Source organism: Rhizoctonia solani, chromosome 3 (genome assembly GCF_016906535.1).
Source record: "Rhizoctonia solani chromosome 3, complete sequence".
In the NCBI taxonomy this organism is placed as follows: domain Eukaryota; kingdom Fungi; phylum Basidiomycota; class Agaricomycetes; order Cantharellales; family Ceratobasidiaceae; genus Rhizoctonia; species Rhizoctonia solani.
The window spans coordinates 2042732-2061359 of NC_057372.1; the positions used below are offsets into that span (position 1 = coordinate 2042732).

Below are 18628 nucleotides of genomic sequence, written 5' to 3' on the forward strand. Positions count from 1 at the left end.
GAGGCCAGAACCGACAGTCTACCGGCTTCTTCTCTGCGTTCTCCCGCACCAAGTCGTCAAGTAGTGGTCAGATATTGAGTCCCCCGGCGACTCCCAATGAGCCGGTTCAACACACTCAAAACAATGTCGATCATCTACCCCCGGGGCCCTGCCCACACAAGCCCAAACACAGCCCGGCCACACCCAGAGCACTCAGATTTCCCCACCACCACACATGGCTCCCTCCCCCATCCGACGGGAACATCTCCCAATCCAGATGCTACTGCTACGGCCAGTCCCCCTGCTCCCTCGCAGCAGCAGCCCTTGCCTAGTCCAGACCAGCCGTTTGCGTTGGGTCCTAATGGCATTCCGCTTCATCCCGAACTGCGGTCCGTTCTGCGTCTCAACTCGGTCCACCAACAAAAGATATACTATTCTGGTCGGCTATCTAAGCGTGTTGAACGTGGAACCGATGGCTCGCGTCCGGCCAAGGACGAAGGTTGGATCGACATTTGGTGCCAATTGGGTGGAGTCACCCTCAGCATATGGAGCATGCGAGCGATTGAGGAGGCAAATGCTCGTGGTGAACAGGTTCCGCCACAGTATATCAATGTTACAGACGCAGTAAGTTTGTTTAATTCGGTTGATGATCACAGGCAGTAACGCGGATCTCCCAGTTTGTTCAAGTTCTTGGTAGTGTTACATTCCCCGCCACGGCCACCTCACCAGCCAAACGATATACCAACGTTTTGACCCTCAATACCGCCGGCTCTAACTTGTTGTTGTTTGTCTGCGAGTCTCCGGCCGCACTCGTCAGCTGGGCCGCTGCCTTGCGTTTGGCCGCATGGGAAAAATCTCGTCTGGAAGAGATCTATACGGCACATCTTCTCCGGATCACTCTTACAGAGAGTCGTGTTTGTGCGTAATTTCTCTGCCGTACAGCCCTTCCAGATAGCTAACGATAGTCCGACTTCGGCGCTTATCAAACTTCTGGACCTTCTGTGTTCCAAACATGGATTCTAACTTTAGGGAAAGAACCACGAACAACGCTCGTCAAGGGCCAACTGGAAGGTTGGGCTCGCGTAAGAGTCGCCGGACAGACCGACTGGAAGCGTTTTGGGTTGTCATCTCAGCTGGCTCATCCAGCTACCAATCCGGTACGCCGGCTGGGCACCAGTCCACTCTCCCTCACCCGAACCAACTCGCAAGGCTCCCCGAATACAACTACGCCTAAGAAGGGCCGTCTGAGTGGACTGTTCTCCAAGTCATCCACCAGCATACCCCGTCCAGTGCGTCTGTGAGCAGCAACAGCCCCGTGGGTGATTTGGCGAACATGCAATTCTTTTCTGGCGCCAAGCCCAAGGAACGCAAACTGCCTGTGCTTAGCGTATCGAGTGTTACGCAGGCGTTTGCTGTATATCCTGAAAGGCCTGATTTGATCACCAGAAGCACGTTGGTCAAGATCGAGGGTCGACTTGGCCGTGAGGAAGGGGCAGGGGCTATCAAAGGCACCGAGGCATGGGTGTTAATTATGCCCGAGGTTGAGAGTGGTCAGCCAGCTGGACCTAGGAAGATGTTAGAGTGGGTTGTCGGTGAGTCTATTCTTACAAATGATTATCTGGACAGGAATTAATTGGGTTATAGCACTTCATGATGCATTCAACTATACGGTCGTCCACAGCAATATTCATTCAATCCTCATCACGTAAATTCGCTCATGTTTGCATATCCTATTGAACCCAACCTCGAGGTGAGTTGATCTCCGCGACGAGCTTGGGAATGTGCAATTGATCTAACTGATCGTATAGCAACTGTTCCTCGAGCGCGAGGGAGCCGAATCTCTTGACCCCCGTGATGATGCCACTCTGTTGTACGAACTCGCTTAACTGGGCTTTTACAAGAGCATGCGCCGCCCGCTTCCACAGGGAACTCCTTCGCCTCAGCCGCCAGCGCAACCCGATATCCCCCAAGCTCAGCCACTTCCGGTGCAGGTCGGCAGCCTGCGACGGGTGGTCGTGGACCCGCGCTCACCCTATTACCGAGCGAAGTGGCACTGGCGAGACCCGGGCCAATACTGCGGGGGATGGCGTTTCGCCCCCAACTGGTCCGCACATGGAAGCAGTGGGGACTAACTCGGGTGTTGAGCTAGGTGCTAGTATTGGCAATGGTATTCTTCCCCAGGGCAGTACTCTTGTCAAGAGCCCGATTGAGGAAGAGGATGAGAATAGGCCATTTGGCCGACCATGGAGCAACAATGGAGGCGCGACCGGTGGTCCGGAGGGCGGTGCTCGTCCGCTAAGCATGGCTTTGGGAGCAGCAAATATCGAAGGTCCCGCTGCAACCGGTGCTGATCCCCACCCACAGGATAACCAACCTGCTGAAACCCAATACAGCCGAAGCCCTCTTGTCAGCCATACTCCCACGAATCCACCGAGTACCACGGCATCTGGATTCACGAGCGCTTGCAGTCATAATGTCACGAACACTACGGCTACAGGATACAGTTCGCCCGATATGCGTCTTGGGACCGGCATTCCTGAGCCCTCAGCTGTTGATTTGCGCGGTATTGACGTTGAGCATCGAGCCAACCGGCGTCCAACGGATATCCTTACGGAGCTCACTCGAGTGACAGCCCGCATGAAAGCGAGAAACCAAACTTGACGCCCATTCGTACGACAGCGCTTTCTCCTCCACCTCGCGGGACTGAATACCCGGCGACCGGCCAGTCGATCATACCCCCAGGAGCACAACCCGCCCTCCAACCAGCCGTTGCACACCCTCCAGGTGCTCAATCGTTTGAGCGTCATAATGACCAAATTCCCGAGTCACTTCGGTCTCATACCGACATGCCTCCCCCTCCTTCTACCCTCCCCGTTCCTTCACACACCCCTGCATCACAACCCAATCGCCAATCTGCTTCGTCTATCGAAGGATTTATCCCAACTGAAGCTGCACGCTGGATCCTTGATCACCATGGCGAGAATGTTAGTAACCTTGGTTTAACCAACATGAAGCCCAAGGTCCCATTCCTGGACAGAATAGGGCTTGGGTGAGCTCGAGCGAAGACGAGGAAGAAAAGGACCTCCCTCAGAAACCATGGCAGCAAGTACAGGCAAGTGAAAGGTTCTGTTTGGTATATGCGCAGTTGTGGGGAACTGATTCGTCATTGAATTACCTCAGGACTCAACTCCGTCCCCTATTCAGCGTCAATCTACTCCGATGGCGTTTACAGACATGAACATGGGCTCGAGACCCCAGCAACGCGATGACAGGCCAACTTCTCAATTGTATGCATCCCCAAGCCGCCACAATCGAGTCCTTCCCCAGAGTCCCGCCAACATCTTCCGTTACGTCAGCTCGACGGGTCAGGGTTCGCTTCATCCGGGAGCAGAAATCTCGGAAGGAAACCGACAGGTGCACGTGCCCAACCAGTGAAAACCCCGCGTGTCGCAAAAACCGGACACGAAAACAACCGGCGCTGGACAACGACCAACAGCCAGATACCAGCGTTCGAGCTCTGCCTGCTGCTCCTTTACCTCCCAACCCTACGTCCGATTCTCCGGCCGTTCAGTCCCACCACCACCATCTCAATCGCAATCGGCAACCTCAACCACAATCTTTAGAAGATATGGCCGATGATCTTGGCGTCGACGCGCTTGCTGCTCTTTCGTTTGCTGATCGTGACCCATCTACCACCACGCCGAGCCTCAACGCCAGCACTCCAGTGGAAACGAACCCTCGAGAACACCGTCCCCCAACGAGCCAGCTGCTGTACGACCACCGCGTCAACAACCATCAACGCTCGCTCCTCCGTCACAACAGGGTCAGCCTACCGATCATCATTCGCACCTTCGAAACATGCTGCCGAACGAAAGGCCAAGGCCCAGGCCCACCAGGCCGCAGCCGAAGGTGCGATGAAACGCCCTGGACGTGCGAGTGGCAAAAAACCTCGAGCAAGCATGGCTTCTTCCCGAACTGGCGCTTGGGAGTCGTCTGATGAGGAAGAAGATGTCAAGAGCAAGACGAGGACGCGTCAGACGATGAGCCTCTTCGTTCCGGCCCGCCTCTGTTCATGCGCAGACCAACGTGCTTGCTCCTCAGCCACAACAACAACACCGCGGCATGTTCCTCGGTACCGGACACGGATCTACCACGGACTTGCACTCTCAAACTCCTCCTGGCGCTCGTCCACTTCCTTTCTCCCGATTCCCATCAACAGGGTCGTCCCTTGCGCGGGCTACCGGCTCTGCCAGGTTATGCTCCTATGAATGGTTCTACTGATCAGTTTGGTCAAGGCCGTCTTCCTATGGACCCGGTAGCGGTCCCCCAAGTCGTGCTGTATCTCAGGCTTATGATGAAGGTCCTCAACAACCACTCCGCCCCCTCAGGCTCAGATGCTGCAACAGCCGTATCGCGGTACTTACCGCCAGACCATGTGGAATAATGGTCTCGACTCGAACCACCGTAGCGTCAGCCCTGGCCAAAAGGACACATTTGTGCAGATCAACCCGAACGAGACCATGACCAAAGCATTCACTCCCCAAGGTCTTCTTCAAGCTGGTCTTCAAGACAAACACGATCGCTCTGCCAAACGTCAGGAAGAGCTCGCGCGCGAATCGGGTGCTTCGTTGCTCAACGTTCCAACAAGCCGCTCCTCCCAAACTGGTCTTCTCGGTGCCGTTTCCGCCCATGAACGCGACAGGAAACGCGACGGCGGGTTTGGTGCAGTTCTTACTGAACGTGAACGCGAGAAGCGTATGGCCGAGGTCGCCAACGCAAAATTGATGATATGCAGCGCCAGCAGCTTGAGAATGGTCAGATGTATGGAGGCATGAACCCGATGATGGGTATGAATCCTATGATGACCGAATGGGCTGGGTATGAACCCGATGGGCATGATGGGCTTCAACCCGATGATGGGCGGCTTCGACCCTCAACAACAGTTCCAGATGTGGGCCGCACAAACAGCTGCAGCCGAGGCTTACCAACGTGCCATGATGACGTCTCCCAAGCTGGTTCGGTCGCACCTGGCCAGCAAGACGATGGCGCCGCCCCTCGTGTGTGGCGAGTCCTATGCCTGGAATGGGGAATGATGGTGGTATGCCGGGATGATGGGGATGGGTGGCATGCCTGGTATGGGAATGAACGATGATGGGGATGAATCCCATGATGACCGGTATGGTGGCATGAGCGGATTCGGAGGCTCTCCAGTTTGGAGGTATGGGTATGGGTATGCCCAACGGTATGAATCCTATGGGTAGCCCTATGAGCACGGGTGCTCAAACCCCAGCGGTCAACCGCGACGCGGACGACAACCACGCTGGGCAAGCCGCCAGTCCGCTGCGGGGATCGTTAAGCCATGGACTAGATTTCTCTTTGGTTTCCTACGTCATTTCTCGTTTTGTCTTTGTGCATACCCTCTATTCATATACGTGCCTCTCTATGGTCGGACTCGTGATTCGGTTTGATTGCCTCTTGACAAAATTATAATATCATGTGAACACCTTTTTTGGTTTATATAACTCGAGCTTGCTTGCTATACATGTTACTTATGGAGAATCTTTGTTGTCGATACATACGTATGCTCTCAATCTTGATACAGTCTCGGGATCCGAGAGTGATTTGCAAGCTTTTCCCTCCTTGGAGAATAAGATCATTTTTGGTCACTATTGCCGTATGGTCCTATGCAGAACCCATCGGGGTTAATTCTGGTTCGGGGCCGGCATGTCTATGGTCGGACTCGTGATTCGGTTTTGATTGCCTCTTGACAAAATTATAATATCATGTGAACACCTTTTTTTGGTTCTTATATAACTCGAGCTTGCTTGCTATACATGTTACTTATGGAGAATCTTTGTTGTCGATACATACGTATGCTCTCAATCTTGATACAGTCTCGGGATCCCGAGAGTGATTTGCAAGCTTTTTCCCTCCTTGGAGAATAAGATCATTTTTGGTCACTATTGCCGTATGGTCCTATGCAGAACCCATCGGGTTAATTCTGGTTCGGGGCCGGCATGATATGAATCTGCAGCACTTGAATGGCCGACGTCACAGCGATCGTACTCAACTGGGCCCGGCTCGAGAACGTCAAGTCCATTGTCGCTCATCTGTGCGATGAACCATTGCGGACGATCTCAAATGTGATCGTATGGAATAACTCACCCGATAGAATAGATGCCTCTGTGAGTCTCTTTTGATCGCTCCAGGTGGCGTTGATTGACTATGGGGGGTTAGGAGTTTGTCGCAGACGAGAGAGTGAGGATCATAAATTCAGACGTGTTCTTCCAGGCGAGGTTTTTGGCATGTTTAGAGGCCGAGGGAGAATGGTGTTTGGTTCAGGTAGGACCGCGCGATCAGGTTTCTCTGACGCATTCACAGCACTGATAAGGACGACAGGACGACGACTACCTTGTCTCTACCGAATCTATCAAAGCACTTCGCAAATACGCAGGATTATACAACACCAAATACCCAATCCACCTTCTTCCGCCGCACGAACACCTTTCGACCACACTCCGAATACTCGTACATTCTCCTTTACACGTCGCCTCGTTCGCATGGCTCGGTCATGGTACTCTCCTCTCTAAATCGCATGCTCGAGCGTTTATGGAAGTGTTAAAGGCCGAGAGCGCGAACCAAGAACACATCATGCAAATGGCGGATAACTTCTTTTCCGTGCTCTTGAACCGGCGCGCGGACGTATGGGTCGATCGGGGGATGCATTTCGCAGAGGGTCGGGAGGTCGCGTTTACCGTGGGGGCAGAGGGAGATGCGAGGAACTGGTATTATACGGTGCGTCCATGCCCTTTACCAGTACCGATGGAATTAATTCGAGATTAAAAAAGAAGCGTCTTTCTATAGGCGATTGCGGAAAAGTATCTCGAAAGTATCGTCCAGAGGGCCGAGCCCAATGGATATACGGATCTTGAACCGAAAGAAGAAGAAGAAGAGTTGGTTACTCGTTCCCCAGCCAGTACACACGGTCTTTGGTCGACCAATGTCCCGATGTTGCCTCGAAACGTGTTCGAGGCCGGGCGAAACGCGACGGATCTTAGGTCTGCGGATATGACGCGGAGGAGCGCGTTGGGGAAGTGGACGCAAGGCATTATATTCATCATTCGTTTGCGTGTGTCGGGGATGGGCTGGAGCATACAGTCTTTAAAAGTCCGGCTGGTGAGTCCGTTTTCTATTTTTCTATTTTTTTAGAGTGTTTATTGGTTTTGCTTGGGTGTGTTGTAGGTTGTGAAGAAGGTCAATGGCTGTCTTTTGATTTGCTTGAAAAGGTGGAGGTGTCGAGGATTGAAATCGAGTGGACGATCGAGCCAGAGTTTGCACATGAAGTCCAAGACATGAATTACCAAGTTTCAGAGGACGGAGTGTGGATAAATGCGGTCGTACAAGAGTGCACGCGAGTCGAATCCGAGTCGCCAGAGTGGATCAAAGTGTCGACAAGGCTGGACCTAGAGTCCCCGCGGATATTGAATATCGTTCGCGCAAATATTGGTCCTGGGTCTGGATCGGAGCGTCCGGCTTGGGGGGTGGCTGGATGTGCGGTGAGAGTAGTGCCAGAATAAGCCCGCTCTGGAAATTCGGATTAACCTAGTTTATCTGGCTGAGGTTTGCCCTTGTACGGTGCGAGTGTCGGGCCCATGACGTCAAACACGATTATTCTGTATATAGAGATAAAATAGCTGAATAAATACTGGAATAGAAGGCAGCAAAAGAGTGTGCTCGAGAGCAAAGCCGTGTTTTTCGAAATTTATAAACGAGACAGGTGTCGGAAAAATGAAAAAGCATGGTAGGATGGGGACACACAAGCACAAACTGTGGCAGACGTCAAGGCGAGCGCGTCACAAGTACTTAGGACGACCACGACCGACTCGACACGAGTGATAGACACTGATTGGCTGGGATGCTGGACACTATATGCCATCTGGGATGATGGGTCGCGAGCAGGGGATGCAGGGCAATCCAATGCATCCGCAACAGCAGCACATGCTGGGCCAGCCGCACCATCCCCAGCAGCCGCAGCCACACCATCCCATACAGCAGCCACCCCACCCACAGCAGCAGTTTGGCCCACAGCCACAGCAAGGCCCGCCCCCCAATGGCCAGGACATGTCTCTTGCCACCGTGCTTCACTATCTCCAGTCCGAATGGCGCCGCTACGAACGGGAGCGCAACGAATGGGAGATCGAGCGAGCCGAGATGCGCGTGAGTTTACTTGTCTCTTGTCTCCTTCAGGTGACCGACGTGTCCTAGGCGCGTATTGCGCTCCTCGAGGGCGAGAGACGCTCGTTTGACAATCTCAAGATTGATTGGACACGCCGCATAAAGATGCTCGAGTATGCCCTCAAGGTCGAGAGGTGCGTCCAGTATATTTCTATCAATTTGTTCTCACATTGTCCCAGGACAAAACAGTCAACCAGCCCGCGACAGCCCAGTCCAACAAGGTCGCCTCGTTGCGCAAAGAGGACGATCCTGCACCACTCAAGGAGGGAAGTGGGTCCAGTTCGCCACGTAGCGAAGGTACGTGGTCCTGTTATCTCCCATCACGCATATAATTTATCGCAGATCAGATATTCCTTTGCCTCCCGACGCGCGTGCTGGGGTCCTTGCTGGCGGTCAGCCCAACTCGCGACCACAGTCGATTGCCGGTCTCAATGGACTCGCATCTCAGTCCACGGCCAATCTGCTCGGTACAAAGATGACCGGCCGCGATCCCAAGTCGCGTGCGCGCAGCAAAGAGTATCTCAAACAATGTCTACAGGAAGTCAACTACCTCACGTCCCCGCAAGCTGTTAACCCCCTTCCCAACCGTCCATTGGTTTCCCTTGGCCCCAACTCTACGCTTATCAGCACCGGCGCTCAGAATATGGGTCAGCAAGAAGGTCAGCATCACCAACAAGGCAGTATGCAGCAGCAACAACCTCAACATCATATGGCCAACACCAGCCCATCACTGTCGCCCTTCCCAATCTCCCGCCTTTCCCCTCCATGCCAGGGAACGAATCTAACCAGCATGGGGTGGTAATGATACTATCGGGCCCAACGGCCGACCGCGTAAACTTGTTCCAGAGGTCGGAAAGGAGTTTTCGACCTTGAACGGCGGTCTTGAGCCTAGTCTTATGCCCGAAAGCGTTGGTGCACCACGGGATCAGCCTACAGAGATCAAGAACAAGAGTGCTCCAGAATCTGGCGGTCAACCGCCTCAGAGCCAGCCCGACGTACCCACCTCTGCCCAGGAAGAGGAGCCTTTAGCTCCTATTCCTCTCGACGAACCCGAGCAAACCGCAGAACAGGAACCTCAAGTCGAAGAGGTCGAGTCTGCCGAGGAAGCCCCCAGACAACCTGCATCATCGGGAGGTGCTACAGCACTCGCCAATATGTTTGGTGACGCAATCTAGTCACGGCGATTTTCCGTCCGGATGATCGAGGGGAGTGGAAGAGGCAACTGCAAGAGGCACATGATGAAGCTGTGAGAGCTGGAACCGCTGGAAGTGGTCTCGAAAACATCTCATTAAAGGACGAGTTCGATACTGATGATATGGACAACGCGGCAGAAGAGAGCGAAGACAAGACAAAAGTTTGGAAAACTCGCAAGACGCTCAGAAAGTGAGTAGGGCTTGTCGTGCCCGGTTGGAATTTGACCAACGTGTCGTCCAGTCATCTCGATGCGGTCCGGGCCGTGGCCTTCCACCCTAATGAAATGTGCCTGGCTAGCGGTGGTGATGATTTCACAGTCAAGATTTGGAGGCTTGATCCAGCCTCTTTAACGTCCAATTCGTGAGTTCCCGGTCGTACTTTTTTTTTCACGGAATTTTGGCTGAATTTGAGTCGCGCCATCAAGCCGTCAAGCTCAGCAGTCGGTTGACATTGAGCCTCAGCTCACGCTTCGTGGACATACAGCCGCGATTACATGTCTCGTCGCGTCCCCACGAGGACTCTTGTTCTCCGCTTCTATGGATGCGTCCATCCGTATTTGGGCATTCCCTCCCGAGTCCCTGCAGCCGTACGCGCCCTACGACCCGAGCTACTCTCGAGGTGAACTCGTAGGACACACCGACGTAGTTTGGGGCCTGGCCCTCGTCCGGGATGGAACATGGCTCGCAAGCGGCGGTGCAGACGGCATGGTTAAAGTTTGGGAAATCACCGAATCGGGTGGAAATCTTCGACTGACCTGGGGCTACAACGGCGCTGAAGCTGAGGCCGAACCGGAGGCCGAACCCGAGTCGGGAGAGACGATACCGGTCGTGGCCGTCGAGGGTATCAAGAGTGATCTACGCAAAGTTGCGGTGGCGTACGCAAATTGCATAGTCAAGGTGTTTGACATTGAGAATGGCAAAGAATTGGGTTCCCCACTAACTTTTGGCGAACTCGATGTGCACACTGACACGGTCACGATTGTCCATTGATACGATTGGCTTCTCACTTGTCAGCGGCAGTCACGATGGCTCGATCCGATTCTGGGATATCCTAGGTTCCAAGACGTGCGTCCAGGAGATCAACGCCCACCGCGAAAAGAGCAACGAGGGCACGCTCGACGTGGTCTTCCACCCGAGCATGCCATTTATTGCGAGCGCGGGTGCGGACGGGGTAGTCAAAATCTATGCTTCATAATACGCGTCGCAAGAGGGATTTTTTTTGTTACGATTCGTAATGTTGTTTGACGCGCATGTGTAGTTCATAATCAAGGTAGCTGTGTGTTCCAACATTTCTCTGCTGTTGTGTTCAATTCAATCACGATTCCCACCGCCTACCTACCTACCCTACCCCCTCCTGGTTTGTTTCCATATGGCCTTGCAATTTTCCCCAGTGCGGCGGAGAGACGCGGTACATGTATATATTTTATCGTTTTCAAAAATAGTTGATTGTCTGGATATGCTGCGGTTGTTTGTTATTGAAGGAATGAATGCGGCTATAGTCGGATGAATAACTGGTTCCAATAGTATATGGACGTGTGTGGGGCAAATTACATTTCGACTAAGCGCCGGATGGCTCTGGCTGGCAATCGGTAGGTCTGTCGTTCCTGCAGTTGACAGCGAGGTCTTGTCCTCGGCCCAGACCTGATCTTCCTTGTTCTCAGGGCTACTCTTTGCATTTCCTTTGCCCACCTCGCCAGCTCTGGTTTGTTCGGCTCAAGTTTCGTGTCTATCTGGGTGAGATTATTATAATGTAAGTGGACGTCATTACATACTTGGATACGCGTTGGACGAGCAGCAGATAGACGGCCATGCCGCCACCAGAAATTCAGCAAGAAAGCCAAGCGTTTATTTCTTGGTTATCGCTATTCAAACTCTCACGGCCCGTCACTTCGCTCGCCGACCTTGACGATGGAACTGTGCTCTTCGAGGTCCTCTCTCAGGTGTACGTACACGCCATCTCGCTCACTAACCCTCTCCTGACCCCCCTCCCCCCTCTCTCCTACTCCTTTCTAGTGACGAAGAATACTTTCACAATCCACCCCGTTCTCAGTCGTCCGAAAACTGGGTGATCCGCTTTGGTCAGCTCAAACGACTCTTTCGTCTCATCACCCAATACTTTCGACGTCCTCCCCGACAAACAGCCGGCTCGAGTGCCCGACTTGCAGGCCATCGCCCAGAACCACGATGTCGTCCAGACCCTCGCGCTTTGCCGACTGACCATCGCGATTTCGGTCCAGAGCAAGAAGAACTCGGAGGTCATTGCCGGGATTCAAAAGTTGCCGCAGACGGAGCAGAGGTCGATCATGACTGCTATTGAAAAGGTGCGTCTGCGCGTGTATTTTCCTTTTCTTTTCTTTTTATGTGGTCTGGGCGATGGGCTTAATTTGGGCGTGCTGGGTGGTTAGGTCATGTCGAGGTTTACGGAACAGGAGCGTCGTGCGGGGGATACAACTATGACCGAGTGAGTGGGTCGTCGATTCTGGTTTTACATTTTATATTGATTTTACATTTTTCTTTCTTACGTTGGTCAGCGATGATCATTATTACCAGATGCAATTAGAACGTAGTCGGGCGCTGGCTGAAAAAGAGACTCTGGAGAAAGTATACCAGCAACTTTTGGAGGAGCATAGGAGGCTGCAGACTGGCTATGTACGTCGGATTTCATATAGATTCTTGTCTCTTTTTATTAATGTGTTTGTTGGCAGGACGACGCTATCGCTGAAAAGGACGAATTGACATCCAGTGTAAGGGATATGCGAAGGCAAATGGACGACCGCCGTCAAGACAAGTCCGACGGCATAATGCGTGCAGAGATAGAGCGACTGCGCGCCGAGCTGTGGGTATGACTCCTCAATTGGTCGGGATTAAACTTTATATGTCTGTTTTTATTAGACAAAAGACCGAGGAGAATTTGAGTACGGCTGAAACGGAGGCTGAGCGACAGACTTCGGTCGTGAACGATCTGACGCGCCGGGTGAGCTCTAATTGGTTCGAATTTTATTTGCCTTTGATCTGAAGGTGTGGTGATTTAGGTCGAGGAGTTGCAGGCCAAAGCCGACGAGGCGGCAAGGCTCAAGGACCAGGTTGACGAGTACGTATTGGGTATCATTATGATAATTTAGGTGTTGAACATTTGATAGGTACCGCCATGCTGCTGAAAAGTTGCACAAGACTGAGAATGTAATGGAAAAATACAAAAAGAAATTGGAGGAGAGTGCCGACCTCAGACGCACAGTCAAGGTAACGCAAAGGCGTAAATGTCGAGCTAAGTTTTGTTAACCGTAATGGCAGAGCCTGGAAGAGCAAAACGCAACCTTGGTTGACAAGAACGCTGCGCTCGAAGAGGAAAACCGTAAAGTGGCCGCATACAAGCCCCTGATGGAATCGTACAAAACTCAGATTTCCGAACTTGAGAGCAAGGTTTCTCAACGCAACGCCGATATCGAGGGAGTGAAGTTTGAATTATCTCAGTCTCAGTCTCGACTGCGCCAGGCAATGGAAGAGCGGGCAAAAGATAGCGAAGCCCTCGAGCTTTACCAGGAACGCGTCCGGGAACTCGAGTTGGCAGCCGTCCCGAGACCCCGTATTCGCACTGCTAGTACCGATGATGTTTCAGTCCCTGTTTCGGAGCCTCAGACCCCGGCTTTACCGATAACTCCTGGCGACGATCTGGACACCACAGCCAGAGGCTTGGGCGGAGAGCTCAATGACGCGCTTACTGGAACGACCATGACGGATCTAAAGCTCCAAATCCGCGCCTTGAAGCGTGATTTGGAAGCTGCGCGAGCAGGTGGCGAAGAGCAGAGTAGGATATTGGTTCTCGAGAGCTTACTTGAAGATTCCCAACGCATGAAATCACGGTACGAGGAGGACTATCTTACTGCTCATCGTGAGAAATTGGCTCTTCAGGCTCAACTAGAGGAAATTCGAAGCGGAAAGGCCGTTGGTGATGGGTGGGTAGTGATACTCTTATGAGGTTATAGTTGCTAATCCCTTTGTAGACCCGAGGCCGCTATCGCCTTGCGTCAGAGGCTGAACGAGACTATTGAACAGCTTGATACGCTCAGAAAGGAGCACGCTGAGCTTCAAGTCAAGTTTGAAACCCAGTTCAGAGATCTTACAATTGCCAAGTCTGATCGTACGTACTTTCTTCGTCCCTTTTCTTCGGCTGCTGAGATACTTTACAGTGAACCTTGTGAACAAGGACCAGCTCGAAATCCTTACTACCCTTCGCGAATCGGTCAACGAAGACAAAGCAGCGTTGGAGTCCGAAGCGGAGCGCCTCAAGGGACAAATAGTCGAGTTGAAGGACAAGAACAAGATGCAACTCGAGCAGGTAAACGCTCTCCTCATGGAGAAGATTTCCCTGCAAAACGAAGGGATCGGTCAACGTGAGAAGATGCTTGAGCGTGAGCGCCACTTTGGGTGCGTTTCTCGCAGCGACCGTGATCTGAATTTGCGCTGGGCGGTCGATGTATACCCTGTGCGCTAACGTATTTGTACATTGACAGGGATCTACGAGCGAGTCTGGGAGGAAAGGAGCTACCAGAGGAGGCCAAGGCCAAGTTTTTGGCTCTTCACGAGGAGATGGTTCAGCTCAAAGAGCAACTCAAGACTTTGCAGGAGAAGTACCAGAAAGCTCGCGCAGTAAGTTTTCCATGGTTTTGCCGATGAACTTGTAGTGCTAAGTGTGTTTGCTTTTTTCAAGTTCATCAAAGACCAAGACAAGTTGTTCAAGGAGCAAAACAAATCGTCTGGAGGCCCAGTGAGTGAATTGGCACGTATCTTTGGTTCGTCATTGAGTGTCTCTGGTCAGGCTACCTTCGAGGAAGCGGAGAATCACAGGTCGCAGATGAAGATACTGGAAGAAGAAGTGGAGCGCTACAAGGTTGGTGCACAGCTCGCCTGGCGTGCTTGTATGCTAACTCGATATGTACCTTTTCAGCGACTGCTCAGGGAAGCGGTCCAAAGGTATCAACAAGAGCAAACGCTCATGCTGGGTATCATTCAGCGACACGGCATGAATGTTACTCGCGGCCACCTCAAGCAGCCTCAACGCGCCGCGCCATCGAGTTGGCTCGGACAGCAGCGGAAGAATGTTAGTGACCTCTCAGCCCGCCCAATCTACCACTAACACTATTCACATATAGATTGGACAATCATTGGTGAGCTGGGGTCGTAACCTTGGTAAACCTCTCGTACTCAAATGAACAATCTAAATTACAGCAGCGGCACTAGTTACTTCCACATTCACTTCTTTCTTAACGCTTCCTCATGATCATTTATACCTCTGTCATTCTAGCGTACTTTTGACTATGTCCTTGCTAGTGTTTCCAGGATGATATTTATACTGTAGGGAATAAATATTGTATACGTCGTGCATGTCCTTGCGGGATCACATGAGAACCTCCTATTTAATGCCGAGTCGGCACCCCCTAAACACCCCGATCCCCTTTCCGGGCTTTATTTATTCTCTACGATTCTACTTCAAGCTCTGACGCCTTCTTTCTTTCCCTCGTCGCTCTTTATCATCCAGTAGATCTTACGATATGATTTTACTTCCTTTAACACTGCTTTCAGCCTCATTCGTTTCCTCTTTCGCTGCTACGGCGGAGCAATGGAGGGGGCGTTCTATTTACCAGTACACTCCACTACTTTGCTGTTGGGAGCTATGAGAACTAATTCTATGTAGGATTATTACCGACCGCTTTGCTCTCCCTCTGGGCTCCAATATACCACCAGATGCCTGTGACCCCATGAAGCAGCGCTACTGTGGCGGGACGTGGAACTCGATCCGAGAAAACTTGGATTATATTCAGAACATGGGGTTCACCGCCATCTGGATTTCACCTGTGAATAAGAACATTGAAGGGAGCACTGGTTATGGAGAATCGTACCACGGGTATTGGATTGAGGATATCTCTCAGTTGAATGCTCACTTTGGGACGGCTAATGATCTTAAAGCCCTTAGTGCCGAACTCCATGCACGCGGAATGTACCTTATGGTCGATATGGTAGTCAACAATGTTGTTGCGGCGGGAACTACTGAGCCGGATCTGTCTTCTTTCTTTTTCAAGCAGCCATCACAGTACCACCCCTACTGGTAGGTACTGATGTTCCTTGGGGGTTGGTTTTCCACTCAAGCGCCCGCATTAGCCCCGTGGACTACAAAAACCAAACCTCAATTGAGCAATGCTGGATGGGTGATACCAAAGTGGCCCTGGTGGATGTCAACACTGAGGACGAACAGGTTGTATCACAATATGAGGGTTGGGTCGCCAACTTTGTGCAGGAGTATGGGATCGACGGCCTTCGTATTGACGCCGCCAAGCATATCCGTCGTGATTTTTGGCCGGGGTTTTGCGGTGCAGCTGGAGTATTTTGTATTGGTGAAGTCTACGGACCAGACATAAAGTAAGTCTAATCATATTGTACTAACAGTAGTACTAAATCTTTTGAGGCTCGGGGCTTCGTACCAAGGACCATTGGATTCAATTCTCAACTTTCCCCTGTATTACGGACTTGTTCAAGCATTCGGAGATCCCAAGGCCGCTAACATGAGCGCTCTCGTTTCTGTAATCTCCGATTCTCAGCACACTTTTAAGGTAACATGATCTCTGTTCTTCGCGCATACAGCTGGTACTTACACCATTCTAAAGGATACAGGGTTGCTTGGTAACTTTTTGGAGAACCATGATGTTCCACGGTGGTTCGGTCAACATAAAGACCCTCAAAGCCTCTAGTATGTTTTGATTCCTATTCTGACCTCTCTATGAGTCATAATTCTTGTATAGCAATGCTCTGGCATTTTCTTTTATGTATGACGGTATTCCTGTCGTCTACTATGGACAGGAGCAGTACTTTCAGGGGAGGGACGACCCAGCTAATCGTGAACCTCTGTGGCCATCTTATTACCTCAAAAACAATGCGACTCGGTTCATAGCATCCCTAAACCAGTTTCGAAACTTTCTAGTGGCAAGGTCTGCCGACCCAGATGATTTGGCGAGTCCTATATCCGATTGGCTGCACCAATCAACCCAAGTTCTCAGTCACACCGAGCATGATATTGTACTCGCCCGGGGTCCCGTTATCAGTATCTTAACGGGGCGTGGATCAGCAGTGAGTGCAAATGCCTACGCAACTATCCTTCTCACCGAATTTCAAGGAATTCAATGCAAGTGCTTCAGTACTCAACTCTGGGTATCCAAGCGCGCAACCACTAACTGAGTACGTCAGGTTTATCTTCAACCGACTGCCTTCTGATCCGACCTGTTTTTTTTAGTATCATTACATGCTCGGTCAGTCAATTTGACAAAATGCAAGACGCATTTATTTAATATTGTCGCCTAACCCGGCCGATAGCAATATGTCACAGGCGCGGGTGGCGCGTTGACGGTATCCTACGAAGACGGGGGCCATGCCGTGGTACGGATGTTGTGTTGGTGTTGTTTGTGCCACTGTTTGACTTTGATTTAGCTACTTATCCCGTCAGTCTATCTAACCAACTCTGGAGTATGCGGCAATCGAGTTCTCCAACCAGCGTCAAGAATCCAATCCTCGAACTCGGGATCCAATTTGCGTCAACGCCTATCTTCTTCGTTTTCTTATTCCTTGGCCGTCCTCGGGCTGTTAGTAACCATCAACGGATTCTAACCCAGCGCACCTCGCTGTTGCTACGCGTTCACCGTCTTTACTCCTTTATTGCTATCTGAACCGCTATCTCAAGTAATTTGTATCAATGAAGTACTGTGTGATAGTCTAGTTTCATCAGGTGTCAACATTCAGCCAATTCGACCGAGCGCATGCGCTGTCGGCTATCATGAATTTGGAAACGCATGGGATATTCTTCAATCAAATACTCGAAATGCCCGAACTTTCTTGGTGTTTAAGAGCCTACCAGCCGGCTTCAAGGTTAGGGTTGAGGCGGATCAAAGCAACATGATGCGCGCCTAGAGCATCCGAAAACCTCTCTGGTCGGAATCTGCCATTAAGGTCAGTAGATAAAGGCTGAAGTGCGCGGAGGGATGAACAGCATACCTGGCTTGTATCCTCGTCATTTTGTGGTGAGTGTGTAACCTTGATGAGTGACAGTACAAGGGCTGACATCGGATGACTCTAAAGAATATTACATTCTTTTAGCTTACACGCTCCTTTATTATATATTTGTTAAGCACGCCAGCAAGCTATGAGCACTGCTGCACCGTTAGTTGCGCGGGTCGTAGTACCGGATTCTCAATCTCGTTCCCCTCGGGTCTTTATTCCACTATTCATAGTGAGCGGTGAGCTCATTTCCTTCAAACCATATCAATATATCATTATTTACCTGCTTTCACAGGGCTCCTCGTATGTGGAATCACTGTGTATCTTGTCTTCAAACTCTTCTTTCGACTCCAAAAACTTAGGGATGAGAAACGCTCTGAGAGCCTGAAACAGGAACTAGAGTCGGGAATTGACCATTCTTCAGTAACCTGCTGTGGCACGGTCGAAAAATCGAAAGATTTAAAGTTGCCCCTGACCACGTTCGAGTCAGAGGTTGAAGAAATCGCCAACCACCACGCTATCCTATCTTATGACATGTTCCCGCCCTCTCCAAGTACAGATATATCTCCTGCCCGCAGGTCGTCGTCCATCTTCTTTCGTAGCGAGTCATTGCCCCCACCTGCTCGAGCGCTCTTGTACCCCCCGTCACCGAGGCGAGCGTCAATTCCGGCAATATGGAGCAACCCGCGTTCGAAATGGACGGATGAAAATCAGGGAGGATATTCAGGGAAGGCTCGGTACCCATCTAACAGGCCTGCAACTAGTCCACTTCAAATCTCTGGAGAACGCTTGCCAGAGGAAAACCTTCAAGCTAGACGGAGTGTCACTTTATTCTAATTGTATGAATCCATATCAACTGAAATGCCCACCAAGATCCGAACCTATACGACGGAAGCAAACTTTCCTCGGGTATTTTACTGAGTCTAGGTTTACAGTGTCTGTAAAAATATGCAGATGGACTCTCGGACTTATTCTTATTCGCCTATAGCTATTTGGGAGCTAGTACTTGGACTGTGAGCCAGCGTCATATCTTCACCTTGCGTAATGTTGTACATATACATAACTCCAGATATTGGCTGTATATCGAGTTAGGCCGCTCCATACCGTTGTCTATACAATCGTTACTCTTATATTCGTCAGGTACAGTATCTGGGACAATCAATAAACATATACGGACTTCT

The 18628-nt window shown here is 51.3% G+C and overlaps 5 protein-coding genes across 5 annotated transcripts; all 5 read left to right on the forward strand.

Moving 5' to 3' along the window:
• Window positions 1–96: 96 nt before the first annotated feature.
• RhiXN_03066 (CCR4-Not complex component, Not1) lies at window positions 97–5131 on the forward strand (the record flags this gene model as incomplete). Its single annotated transcript, XM_043322883.1, has 15 exons — window positions 97–603; window positions 636–893; window positions 945–1268; window positions 1337–1571; window positions 1624–1649; window positions 1788–1849; window positions 1905–2542; window positions 2596–2963; window positions 3017–3112; window positions 3160–3393; window positions 3476–3802; window positions 3855–3909; window positions 3996–4395; window positions 4448–4745; window positions 4775–5131. The coding sequence occupies 15 exons, from the start codon at window positions 97–99 to the stop codon at window positions 5129–5131; spliced, it is 4185 nt and encodes a 1394-aa protein (XP_043178379.1).
• An 889-nt stretch (window positions 5132–6020) lies between these two features.
• RhiXN_03067 (striatin-like protein) lies at window positions 6021–10397 on the forward strand (the record flags this gene model as incomplete). The annotated part of the gene is made up of 14 exons (XM_043322884.1): window positions 6021–6164; window positions 6217–6321; window positions 6379–6774; window positions 6844–6981; window positions 7038–7155; window positions 7222–7535; window positions 7879–8196; window positions 8245–8340; window positions 8394–8511; window positions 8562–8861; window positions 9004–9348; window positions 9390–9597; window positions 9649–9768; window positions 9833–10397. The coding sequence occupies 14 exons, from the start codon at window positions 6021–6023 to the stop codon at window positions 10395–10397; spliced, it is 3285 nt and encodes a 1094-aa protein (XP_043178380.1).
• An 818-nt stretch (window positions 10398–11215) lies between these two features.
• Window positions 11216–14645, forward strand: RhiXN_03068 (alpha-amylase; the record flags this gene model as incomplete). The annotated part of the gene is made up of 18 exons (XM_043322885.1): window positions 11216–11349; window positions 11421–11472; window positions 11549–11728; window positions 11813–11868; window positions 11939–12056; window positions 12113–12243; window positions 12300–12381; window positions 12440–12498; window positions 12548–12647; window positions 12699–13360; window positions 13409–13545; window positions 13595–13832; window positions 13919–14054; window positions 14116–14172; window positions 14224–14295; window positions 14353–14505; window positions 14558–14572; window positions 14634–14645. The coding sequence occupies 18 exons, from the start codon at window positions 11216–11218 to the stop codon at window positions 14643–14645; spliced, it is 2394 nt and encodes a 797-aa protein (XP_043178381.1).
• A 518-nt stretch (window positions 14646–15163) lies between these two features.
• Window positions 15164–17060, forward strand: RhiXN_03069 (alpha-amylase; the record flags this gene model as incomplete). The annotated part of the gene is made up of 9 exons (XM_043322886.1): window positions 15164–15510; window positions 15564–15821; window positions 15868–16012; window positions 16067–16149; window positions 16202–16526; window positions 16573–16634; window positions 16690–16705; window positions 16770–16832; window positions 16884–17060. 9 exons carry the CDS (start codon window positions 15164–15166, stop codon window positions 17058–17060), a joined length of 1476 nt encoding a protein of 491 aa, XP_043178382.1.
• Window positions 17061–17592: 532 nt separating this feature from the next.
• On the forward strand, window positions 17593–18284 carry RhiXN_03070 (uncharacterized protein; the record flags this gene model as incomplete). The annotated part of the gene is made up of 2 exons (XM_043322887.1): window positions 17593–17686; window positions 17743–18284. 2 exons carry the CDS (start codon window positions 17593–17595, stop codon window positions 18282–18284), a joined length of 636 nt encoding a protein of 211 aa, XP_043178383.1.
• Window positions 18285–18628: the final 344 nt, after the last annotated feature.